The following is a 12,161-nucleotide window of genomic DNA, read 5'->3' on the forward strand; positions in this document are numbered from 1 at the left end:
GCCGGCACCGCGCGCGGCGCCGGCCGGGGGACGAACCGGACGACAGGCCGGAGCGCAGGCAGCGCCCCCGCGACGCCGCCAGGCCGGCCCGCGCTGCGGACGGCGACGGCGAGGATGGAGAACGCAAGCGGCGACACCGACACGGGCCGCCCGCCCACGACGACAGGGAGCGCCGGCATCGGCGCAGGAAGTGAGTGGGCTCCGGGAGGGAGCTGGGTGCCCCGGTGGACCCCCAGCTCACTGCGGACCGAGGAGTTCTCCCCAGTAGCTAGGGGTTCGGTCTTCAGACCCAGCATGCTCCGGGAGGAAGTGCCCGGGCCAGCAGATGGGCAAACAGATGAGTTCAGTGCTGGGATGGACCCAGGACCTTGTGTTCTCAGCAAGAATCGACAAGAGAGCTTACGCCCCCTCCCCCCGGGGGATTTTAGACTGGCACTCCAGCAGAGCCAGCCTCTCACTGGGGAATTCCAGGTTAACTTTCTGTCACCGAGCCACACCCCGGCTCCTCACTCGAGGCGCCAGGCAGGCCTCTAGTGCTGAGCCATGCCCTCAGCCCTTTCCTGCAGAAGTCTAGGCAGGGAACTACATCCCACCTCAGCGTTCCGTTCTTAAAAAGCCATGCCATCCGGCATTCTGAGTGGCTGGAGGACTAACGCCTCGTGCATCTTACACAGGCCCTAGGGAAAGCCGTAGTCTCCACCAGATTCACACAGCTTTTCAGTGCTTGCTGCCTACTCTTGAGCTACTGTATTCCTGGCATCGGTGTTCTCACCTGTAAATTGGACTCTCCAGAAATGACCCAGTCATTACTAGAATTCAGTAACTCAGCTCTGCCAAGGCTCGCATGGGAACTAGTGAGTGAAGCTGCCGTTTTGCCAGTCCTTTGCTTACTTGATGGTGTCCTTTTTTTTTTTTTTTTTTTTTTTTTTGGGGGGGGGGGTTGTCAGACGAGCCACTCCGATCCCTCAGACGTAAAGAAAGGCCTCTTCAGTGACAGTACCCCACCAGTAGCGGCTTTTTCTTGTCCTTTTCATAACATTTTGCAGTGCTTCACAGAGATCCTGAAGTGATTCTCCACGGAGAGGCCCAGGGACTTCTGTGTTGATAGAGACGTCCATCTGCCAGCTATAAAATACTGTCCTAAAGCCAGCTGTGGTGTCAGTCCTATGATCCCAGTACTTGGGAGGGGGGACAGGAGGATACGGACTTCAGGGCCAGCCTTGACTACATGAGAACTTGCCTCAAAATAATAATAATAATAATAATAATAATAATAATAATAATAATTTAATGTCCTCTTGATCCACCTTTATATCAGTATGAGAGCAGAAAACTGGTTTCTTGAAGTATGTACAAAATCTGGCCCAGGCCTGTGGAAAAGAGGCATTTGTACAAAGTACTAGAGTCAGCTTTCTCCCTCTGCCATGTGGGTTCCAAGGTGCCAGGCATCTGACCAGCCTGTGCAGCACAGCTTGTGACTGGGGACTCCAGCTTCAGTCAAGCCATGAGACTCTGTTCCCAGCAAGGGCAGCCCAGTGCAGGTTCCAGGACCACACACCGACAATTCTCCCCACACACCGGGATTCTCAAGGGAATGAGAGTTTAGACAAGGGTCTGCAGACAAAAATCACTACCAGGTTGGCAGGGCACCCATTCTTGTTGTCCATGCACTTGTGAAGCTGAGGCAGGGGTGCACAAATTCCAGGCAGGCTTGGGCTACACACAGAAATCATGTCTCAAAGAGAGAGAAAAATGAGAGGGTTGAGATGAGGAGAAACAGGAGAGCTGACTCTTCCTGGTCTGGGGACTGACTCGCACCCTGACTTCCTACTCTCAGTGTCCACAGCACCCCTCAGTTTCATCACCGCATCTGTTTCCACAGCCCTCCCGTAAACACCGCCGTTCTGAGTCATTCTTTCCCTAGACTTTTCTCTCCTGAGTGTTTTCCTCTGGTCAGTGGGCGTGTGAGAAGCTCAGCTGTATTTTAGCCCAGACTGGTTGGTTTCATCCATTTCCATTGCTATAACCAAATACCTGAGGTCAGGTTATTTATATAAAGGGGAAGTTTATCCAGCTTCTCGTTCTGGTGACCACAGAGTGGTAGAGCACAATGCCAGCCACTCCGAGGGCTCCTTATTGCATCCAGACATGATGAGGGCCTCCCATGGTGACCCAGAGCTGTCATGCCAGCTGCAGTCTCTTCTTCGTGTTATAATGCCACTAATGCCACCATGGGATCCCTGCCCTTGTGGCCTTATCTGGTCCCAGTTACCTCCCAGATCTCCTCCAAAAACCATCATCATCAGACAAATTTAAGGATTGAGTTTCCCAGCAGATGAGTTAGGCAGAAGGGGCAGACACATTAAAACGATAGCATAGACACTCAGAGAAATGTGACCAAGACGGATCAGACCTACAAGAAGAGCAGTTGGAGAGAAGTTTCAGGCAAGAACAGTATATGCTAAAGTTCTGTGGTCAATCAGGAAACAGCCAGTTTGCCAGACAGTGATGAGAGAGGGGCAAAGGGTCAGTGATGGGACAGTAGGACCCAGAGTCCCTTAAGAGTTAGATAAGCAGCAACCGAAGGTGTGAAGAGGAATGCTGTCCTTGTATTGACTCTGCTGTTGCCGTATTGAAGGAGGCAGATGATGACGACAAATGGGCATCCCTAACATGTTCCAGGGGGTGGGTTTTCTGCTGTTCTAAGATAGGCTCTCATGTGTCCCAGGCTGGCTTTGAACTCCTGGTCTTCCTGCGCCTACCTCCCAAGTGCTGGGATTGCAGGCGTGGACTCATGACATCAGGTTTTAGCTGGTGTTGAGAATGGAATGCAGGGCTTTGCTCACACAGGCAAGCACTCTGCTAGACCAGACCCAGCCCTCCAGGGGGAGTTTCTGAAAGTCTCTAAATGTTGACTGTCAGTCACGCCATGAGCAGAACCCGATACTGAGATGCAGAGACTCTGAATACTCCTGCCCATCACTGCCTGGCTGTGTGGTTTTTACAGTTCCCCTGTACCTCTCTGGTCCCTGTCTTTTTCATAGGATGAACAGTAGACTAGAATGTACGGATTTAAATGAATGAATACATATAAACTGTATTGAGTGATGCCGAGCCAAAGGCAAGTACTCAGTAAATGTTCTTTGGATGTCTTTGGAAGTCATTCTGGGGCCCTCTAGGGTACCAAAATCACATATATTTGGGCTCCATCTATAAAGCAGTGTATTCTTTTCATGGGACCCACAATCATCCTCTGTGGACTTCAGATCATCTCCAGATGACTTAGATGTAATGCAAGCACTCTGTGGGCAGCTATTAGACTTTTTTTTTTTTGAGACAGGGTTTCTCTGAGTAACAGGTCCCTGACTGTCCTGAACTTTGTGGAACTTTTAGAAAGCATTTTGACAGCATGGCCACTTAGCAAGATAACAACAGTAGGTTCCCCACTAGGGCCTCTGTACCCATCGAGTTTACAGTCCTGGGCATGAATTCTCTCCTGTGGAGCAGCCCTCAAGTTCAGTCACTAAGCTGCTGGTTACCTCCACAACAGGAACGCCACTGCTATACCAGTGAGCACACTGGTGTAGCACGCAGGGACCAGCACTGGGGAAGACCGCTGATATATTCTGGTGTTTTTTTCTCTGTGGAGCCACTGGCTGTCCTGGAACTTACTCTATATACAAGGCTGGCCTCAAATTCCGAAATCTGTCCTGCCTCTGCCTCCTGAGTTCTGGAATTAACAGCATGCTCCACTGCCACCCCACCTGTATACTCTGTATTTGTTAAGAAAGAGACAAGAGGGCAAAGTCTGTATACTGGGGACAAACAGGTTTGTTGTTTTGTTGGTTTTTTTTTTTTTGTTTTTTTTTTTTTTTTTTTTTTTTTTTTTTTTTTTTTTTTTTTTTTTTCAGTCTTGAGGCTGGAGGGAGGCTCAGCACTTAAGAGCCTGCTTGTACAAAAGACTCGGGTTCAGTTTCTAGCACTCACACGATGGCTCACAACCTTCTGTAACTCCAGTTCCAAGGAATCTGATGCCCTCTTATGGTGTCCAGGGTTACTAGGTACCCATTGGCACACAGACATGCATACAGGCATAACAAATACACATAAAATAAAAAATATTTTTATTTAAATCTTTTTCAGTCTGTAGCCAGTTCAGTCCACAGATACGGAATATGAAAGGGTGAATTATAATAAGAACATATCAACTGACCAGGCATAGGAACACACTCTCAGCACTCAGGAGGCAGAGGCCAGTGGATCTCTGTGAGTTCGAGATCAGTCTGGTCCACAGAGTGAGTTCCAGGCCAGCCAGGCTACATCAAGTGTTTGGCTTCGTGTGAGCACACAGTAAGTGTGCACACACCGTATTAACAACACTGAAGTCTCTCCCTGGTAGACATCACACAGCTTGGAGCTGGCCTAGAGATGCATGCCTAGAAACCTGCAACCAGGAGGCTGAGGCAAGAGTTTGGGGCCAGCCTGGACTACAGAGTGAAACGCTTTTTTAAAAGATTCTGTTTTGAGAATCATTTTTATTCTGTTTCAGAGAGCTTGGAGCTCCCGTGAGCTTCTGCATTTCTTTTTTCTTCCCTTTGGTTGTCCTCTGGTCTTTTCCCCAGCCCTGCCCTGTGTGTTTCATTATCCAGGATGTTGACAGCCATTTTTCCTGTTTCTGCTTATCTCCAGTCCCATTTCTGTAATCATCTCTCGTCCCCTCTGAAACATGCACGAGAACACTACTCCTGCACTGTTCAATATTTGCTAGGCTCAGGTTTGCCCATGTGGGGCAGCTGAACCTGATGGTACCCCAAGGTGACCAAAGCAAAGCCAAGCTCCTGACTCCTGGTAAGGCAAACATCTGGCACTTCTAGGACTTGTCTCCTGACCAGTTGGATCAGCTGTTTGCAGCCTAGATCCATCTGCATCTGTCGCCATGGCAACCCACTCCCCATTAGTACAAGGAGAGGGTTGCTGCAGTTCTGATTTTCCTGGCCTACTCTGCCTGTGTTGCAGAGAACTTTGATCCTTTAACACACAGCCCTTCACACACTCCTCAACACCTCCATTCCATGCACCCCAAATTGTTTTCTTTGCTGAGTGATGTTGGAGCTTAAAGGTTTCTAGATAGGACTAGATTCCAGCCCAGCCCCAACCAGGCTGGTTCATGAAGGATAAACGTCCTCCCTTCTCTGCCTCAGTTTCCTGTTCTGTTGAATGCTGAGCCTGTTATCCATCTCAGGTGCTGTGTTAATGCACAAGGTCTTGGGGGGCCGTGCAGAAAGTGTGCAGTAAAGGGGGCTATTTTTATGATCGCCTCCAAATGGTCTAGAACAGATTCCTAGGTCTCAGTAGAGAATACCCCAAAGGAGAAGTCCCTGACAGCTGTCAGTGGGACCCTGCATAAGACAAGCTTAATGCAGCCAGCCGCTTCTCCTAGGCACTATGGGGCAGGGCCCAGCTTCTGTTCTCTGTATCTTTTGAATCTTTCTTGAAGACACTTAAGAATTAAAATTAACTGGAAATTGAGCTGGGCATAGTGGCACACATATTTAGTCCCAGAGCTTGGAAGGCAGAGGCAGACAGATCTCTGTGAGTTTGAGGCCAGCCTAGTCTATATAGTGAGTTCCAGGACAGTCAGAGCTATTTAGTAAAACCCTAAATAAAAAATAAAAAATAAAAAAATAAAAAAAAAAACAAACTAGGTAGTTGTAGCATAGGCCTTTGATCCAAGCACTTATGAGGCAGAGGCAGGAGGATCTCTAAGCTCAAGCCCAGCCTGGTCTACAAAGCAAGTTCCAGGATGGCCAGGGCCATACAGAGAAACCCTGTCTAGAAAGAAAAAAAAGGAAAAACAAAACAAAACACAGAAACAAAAAAAATTAATTGGAAATTTATGATTGGGCTTTGCACAGTGGGCCAGAAAAAAACCCCAGTAGCACCAGGGGTGTGAGTCAGGGAGAGCCCTGCCTGGAATCCTAGTGAGGGGAGGGGTGTGGCTCAGTGTTACGGTCTACCACAGCATACGGAGGCCCTGGGTCCTCCTCAGTGCTGCAAAGAGTTCACAGGTTGTGGTCCCTCTTACCTCAAGAGTTCTTAATGCCTTGACCTGCCTGGGGCCGTGTATCACTCCATGAAGTGTAGAGTCAGGAAATGGCTGTTTTTCCTTTCTTTTCAGGGTGGGTGCAGCTTGGGCCTCGTGGGTGCTAGAGCTGGGAGGTGCAGCATACGCTCCGTGCTGTGGGTCCCTGTGCTGTGCCGCTCGGTGGCCCTGCGTAGTGGTCTGGGCAGCTGCACTGCTGGTCCTAACGCTATGCACTCTTCTGCTTTGATCTTCTTCTTAGAGAGAATCAGGGCTCTGGGGTCCCCATGTCTGGTCCCAACCTGTCCACCACCAGGCCAATCCAGCAGGACCTTGGCCGCCAGGACCTGCCACTGGCTGAGGACCTTGACAACATGAAGAATAACAAGTTGGCCACCGGGGAGCCTGCCAGTCCCCACGACAGCCTGGGCCACAGCGGCCTTCCCCCAAGCCCTGCCGAGATTGGGAACAGCACCAACCCTGGCCCCACCTTGGCCACCAACCCCCAGAACGCTGCCAGCCGCAGGGCGCCCAACAACCCCGGCCCCCCCAAGACCCCCGAGAACAGCCTTATCGTCACCAACCCCAGCAGCACCCAGCCCAACTCAGCGAAGACTGCCAGGAAACCCGAGCACATGGCGGTGGAGATCCCCCCGGCCTGCCCGCCCCTCAACCACACTGTGGTCCAAGGTGAGGAGCCCAGGGTTGCCTGGCCACAGTCCGTGCTCACAGCTGTGGGAAGAAGAAACCACAGACCCTGTAGACCCTCAGTGGTGTGGGACTGTGGCCATCCTCTGTGCCTTGCCCCCCCTCCACAGAGCTCACACTGCCACCGTGGAAAAAGGAATCCCTTGATGGAAATTGGGGGCTTGGGGACAGCTTGAAGGCTTAGGGACTGCTGTCCAAAACCCAGCACAGCAGGAAGCATCCCACTGTAAATAGTTCGGTGACACAGAAGGAGGGAAGGGGCTGGTGGAGTGTTTGCCTAGCACACTCCAGTACCACAGACAACCTTCAGTCGTGGTGGAGGCAGAAAGTTTGCAAGTTCAAGGCCACCCGTGCAAGGCCTTGTATTCGTAGTGAATTGAAGGGCCAGGCTGTCATTGCAGCACAAGCTTCAGAATGTGTTTGCGCACTCTTCTCCCAATTTTGATAACCAAACGTCTCCCGTACCAATGTGGCCCCAGCTGGATTGTCCTCATCTCTCTAGTCACCCGGGGCTTTGGCCCAAAGACAACATGGCTTAGATTTCTGTAGGGAATTGAGTCAGTTTTTGGCTCGGGGTTGTTGTTGTTTTGAGACAGCATCTTGCTATGTAGCCCAGGCTGGCCTCAAACTGGAAGTGACCTTCCTGCCTCCTCTTCTCCAGTGCCAGGACTACAGGTGTGTGCTGCCATGCCAGACCTCATGGTGGTGGGTCCTCAGCAGGGCACTAATGGTCTGATGAAGAAACAGACCCCCAGGGAGGCTTAGCCCATGAACAACCAGAGAGCCTGCCCATGAGAGAGGAGCCACAGGCAGGACTGGGCGCTCTTTCTCTCACAGGGCTCTGAGTTTTCCACTGTATGAAGCAGGGCTGTGGGCAGCTACCCCCGGCAGTTCCAGGTACATCAGAGAAGCCAAGGAGAAAAGGGTCTCCATTGCCCTGGATTGCTTGGGAGCTGGTATTCTGTGGCCAAACTGCTCAGTTCAACACCAGCTCTGCAGCTTCTCAGCTGTGTGACCTTGGACTAGCCACTCACTTCTCTGTGCCTGGGTCCCCTCATCTGTCAGATGGAGATCATGAGCACCAAGTTCAGGGTCAGGTGATGCCTGGCTCACAGGAAGCTCTTTCTCAAACATCTGGGGCCTAGTGTCAGCCCAGGCATGGCCAGGGGTCCTGGACCTTGTGGGAAATCATGGAGGAACCCATTGGTTCTTGTCCCGACAGTAAACAAAAATGCCAACCCAGACCCACTGCCAAAGAAAGAGGAAGAGAAGAAGGAGGAAGAGGAGGCAGACTCCGGGGAGGACGGCCCAAAGCCCATGCCGCCCTACAGTTCCATGTTCATCCTCTCCACCACCAACCCGTGAGTATGGGCATGTGGTGGGGGGCTCCCTCCCCAGTGTGTGAACGGGGCTCCCTCCCTGGTGTGGGGGTGGCAGACAGTGAGAAATAGATCCCCTCAGCACCAACCCTCACGAGCTGAGAACTGGGCCCTCTTGCTTCACTCACAGAAGATAACTTGTCATAATACACTGCTCTGGAAAAGACCTCTTCCTGCCATGAGATGGAAGACCACTGCTATAAATACCCAGGCCTGTGCCGTGCTAGGAGAGGCGTCCTTTAGAAATGTCTGCCTTGTGCAGTACACAGCCTGCGAGGCCTGCATGGCAGCCATGTGACTGAACTCTCTAACCATTGCACCACAAAGACGTAGGCTCTGCGGTCCTGCACATCACCTTTTTTCTGAAGTTCTCTTTTTCTTCTTTACTAAACAAATGTTCAAGTGGCAGCTAATGCCAGGTACTGTTCTAAGTGCTTTATAAATTTAAAAGAAAAAAAAAATTGAGACAAGCTCCTTAACATCAGTACAGTGAGAGCAGCTGAAGCTTGAGCTAGAACAGGTTGTTGGTGACAGCCGCCAGTTTTGTTTGTTTGGGTGGTGCTGGGAATGGGCCCAGGTGTGGTTTTTAACAAAATCTCAAGTCATTCGATTTTAACAATAAAGACTCAAGAGCCAGAGGCTGGGGTGAAAGCCTGCTAGCTGGAGAGGCAGAGAAAGCGTCCAGCCGACCTTCCTCCTCAGCCAGCACCCCAGAAGGAATGGCCCCTCTCCCATGCTGTCTCAAACCACCCCTTTCAAACTAAATGTCCCTCCCTTCTACTTCCTGTGCATCTCTCTATCCCTCCTCCTGACTTCCTCTTCCTCTCTGTTTTTTTTTTGTTTGTTTGTTTTGTCTTGTTTTTCTTAATAATCCTGTGTTCACTTTCTGTCAACTGGTTGCTTGCTCTGCCTCTTGACCTATGGTTGACTTTATTTAATCCTGTTTACAATATTCAAGCAGAAAGCTCTTGGATTAGAGGTGTGTGCTAACGCTGAGCCACACCACAACTAAAAAGTTTGTTTTTGTTTTTTTTTTAGTAGAAAGCACAACCTCGGGGTTCACAGTGTGACCCAGGCTTTGTGCATGGCAGGCAAGCACTCCCCCAGCTGAGCCCCAGCCCCAGAGACTTTCCCATTGGTGGTAGCGATGGGATTTGGTTTGGGTTTTTATCACTGCTGTGTGTATGTGTGGTGTGTGTGCCATGGCTCCCGGGTGGCGGTCGGAGGGCGCTGGGGTCCTTGTTCTTCCATCTTCGCTTGGGTCACAGTGGTTGAGCCCTGGACACGAGCTTTGCAGGGCAAGCATTTTACATCTCACTGGCCCTCGCCCTTTGTTTCCCTATGTGCTGTTGGTGTTGTATTTGTGTGTGTATTGTTTTGCGTATATGTGATTTGCTGGTGTATGTGTGTTTTGTTGGTGAGTGTGTTTATGTTTTGTCGATGTGTGTTTGTAGATGTGTTTTGTTTGGGGGGTGTGATTTGTTGTTGTGTATACTTTTTGGTATATATGTGTGATTTGTTATGTGTGTGTGTTGTTCTGTGTGTGAGTGTTTTATCTGTGTGATTTGTTTTTAGACCAGATCTTACTCTGTGACCACACTGGCCTTGAACTCATGTCATAGTCCAGATTATCTTGAACTCTTAGTGATTCCTTGCCACAGCCTCCCATATGCTTGGATTACAGATAGGAGTCACCACACTTGGTTCCTTTTTTTAGACCCTAAAATATTTTACACATGGAAAACCTGGCCTTGAGATTGCTCAGTGGATAGGGGCACTTGTTGCCAAACCTACCAACCTGAGTTCAAATCCCAGGATCCACAGAGTCAACTCCCACAAGTTGTCCTCTGAGCTGCGCAGGCGTGCTTCGGCACAATCCCCACCCAACACAAAATAAGTAAATGTAATTAAAAGAATAAGTAAATCTTTCCTTGCGACTCTTTCCATGTCCTGTGGTATCATCAGTAGTGGGGAGCCCTCCTGGCTTTTCCCAAAAGTTTGGTTTTCTCCAAACTCCAGGAGTTTGGAGGGCAGGAGCTCTTCCATGGGCAGCATGGCTGTCTCAAACGGCTAAGGCTTTTCAGCTGGCTGGACTGTAGGGCACAGCCAGCACCCCTGTGAGAGTCCTTGACAGATGGTTAGGAGCAATGGAATTAACCATTTTAGTGGAACTGTACATGAGATGAGGGGAAAGGCCCATGAACCTGAGATCTGAGTGGCTCCCTGCTCTGCCTGCAGCCTTCGCCGGCTGTGCCATTACATCCTGAACCTGCGCTACTTCGAGATGTGCATCCTCATGGTCATTGCCATGAGCAGCATCGCGCTGGCTGCAGAGGACCCGGTGCAGCCCAACGCACCCCGCAACAATGTGAGTCCGGGCTCTGCTCTGCATCGGAAGCTACAGATTAAACAAAGACACTCCGCTGCACCCCCCCAGCCCCTCCATGGCAGATTTTAAAATCAGGGTTCCACCCCCTGAGCCACATCCACAGCCCCTCACTGGAGTATCCTAGGAGGGGCTCCACCCCTGAGCCACACCCACACCCCCTCACTGGGGAAATCTAGGCAGGAGCCCTACCTATTGAGCCACATGACCAGCTCCTAGGTAACATTTTGACAGGTGACCATGGAAGGTATCACTACAGAAGTGATATTTGACCCATGCCATAACAAAAGAGAGAGCAGGAATCAGATGAGATCCAGGAATGAGCAAGGAGAAAAGTGGTCATCTGTGAGACAGGGAAGTAGCTGGGAGGCTGCTTCAGGGCCTGATTCAGATGGTCATGAACACACCTCCCAGGCTTTCTTAAAGGTTTGGAATGCATGGCCAAGCAGGTCTTTTATCCTAAGGGAGGCGGGATCCATGAAGGATTGGAAGCAGAGGAACTGAATGAGCCAGATACCACACTCAGCTGGTCATGTTCAGAAATTATCAGCCCTTGAACCTACAGCCCCCACCTTAACCCTTCCACACACATGGGTGTCCTGAGTCCGTCCAGCAGCTAGGGACAGGGACAAAGGCCATTGCTAATCTGAGCGTATTAGCAACTAGAGCCCAGCTCTGGGCAGGACAGGTGAGTGTGGAGAGGAGGGTCAATTGTCAGACTGAGTGGTACCCACAGAGTGAAAGAGCCAGATGAGCAGATGGCCCCAGAGTTTAGAAGATGTTCCTGGAAACAGGGAAGCCTGGGGTGTGAACACTGGCCAGTGAACCCCACCACCCCAAGGACAGTCACCCCCAAAGTGGATGGACTCCTCCAAGGCCCTCATAGACCACAAGGGGCTTGGAGGACATGAAGATGCTCTTGGTGAATAGAAGAGTAAGTGGGTAGGATTTGCTGCCATCTCCTGGACACTTTCATTCAGAACCTACACAGTTTGACCCTTCCTGGGAGTGGCTGAGCAGTGCTTGGCCCTGTCCAGTCCACGGGGTGGAAGCCCAACTTTTGAGGGGTTTTCCGAGTGGTTCCCAGACCCCAGTGGGCTACTGGCAGGTTCTCGGGAGTGTGAGGCTGGGCGAGCCTGTGATTGGGTCCACTTGCCTTTGTCCCTGCAGGTGCTGCGATATTTTGACTATGTTTTCACAGGCGTGTTTACCTTTGAGATGGTGATCAAGGTAAGAACGGAGGCGGGGCTCTCACAGACCTTCCGTGAGGCATGAGTGAGTGAGGCATGCTGAGGGTGAGAGGCATTCCAGGCAGGGGAAGGGAGGGGAAGGAGAGCAGGTGGGAGCTGTGGAGGAGAGCTCTGGGTGGAAGAGGGGCTCTGCTTGAGCACCCTCCAGCACCCTCTGGCAGCTGGAGGTGACAGATGAGAGGACTGTCAGGGACCAAGTAGGCTGTGGTCAGGGCAGGAACCACAGGTCACCAAGGGGGAAGTGAGAGGCAGACAGATTCTTGGGAAGTTCCAGAGATAAAGTCTACCACATTGCTGATTCATGGCCTCCTGTCGGGGCTCAGACAGAGTGCACTCTGACACTTACGCTTGTGAAC

The 12,161-nt window shown here is 51.0% G+C and overlaps 1 protein-coding gene across 1 annotated transcript in view; it reads left to right on the forward strand.

Annotated features, from left to right (window-relative positions):
• Cacna1a (calcium voltage-gated channel subunit alpha1 A) overlaps window positions 1–12,161 on the forward strand; it is a 211,060-nt gene that overhangs the window by 135,961 nt on the left and 62,938 nt on the right. The window contains exons 20-24 of the mRNA XM_055620955.1: window positions 83–190; window positions 6,345–6,772; window positions 8,013–8,151; window positions 10,408–10,537; window positions 11,726–11,785. Coding sequence (XP_055476930.1) covers window positions 83–190; window positions 6,345–6,772; window positions 8,013–8,151; window positions 10,408–10,537; window positions 11,726–11,785 — 865 coding nt within the window. The remainder of the gene's footprint in view (window positions 1–82; window positions 191–6,344; window positions 6,773–8,012; window positions 8,152–10,407; window positions 10,538–11,725; window positions 11,786–12,161) is intronic.

The sequence above is a fragment of the Psammomys obesus genome, unplaced genomic scaffold (genome assembly GCF_907164565.1).
Source record: "Psammomys obesus unplaced genomic scaffold, mPsaObe1.curated_primary_1811, whole genome shotgun sequence".
Classification (NCBI taxonomy): domain Eukaryota; kingdom Metazoa; phylum Chordata; class Mammalia; order Rodentia; family Muridae; genus Psammomys; species Psammomys obesus.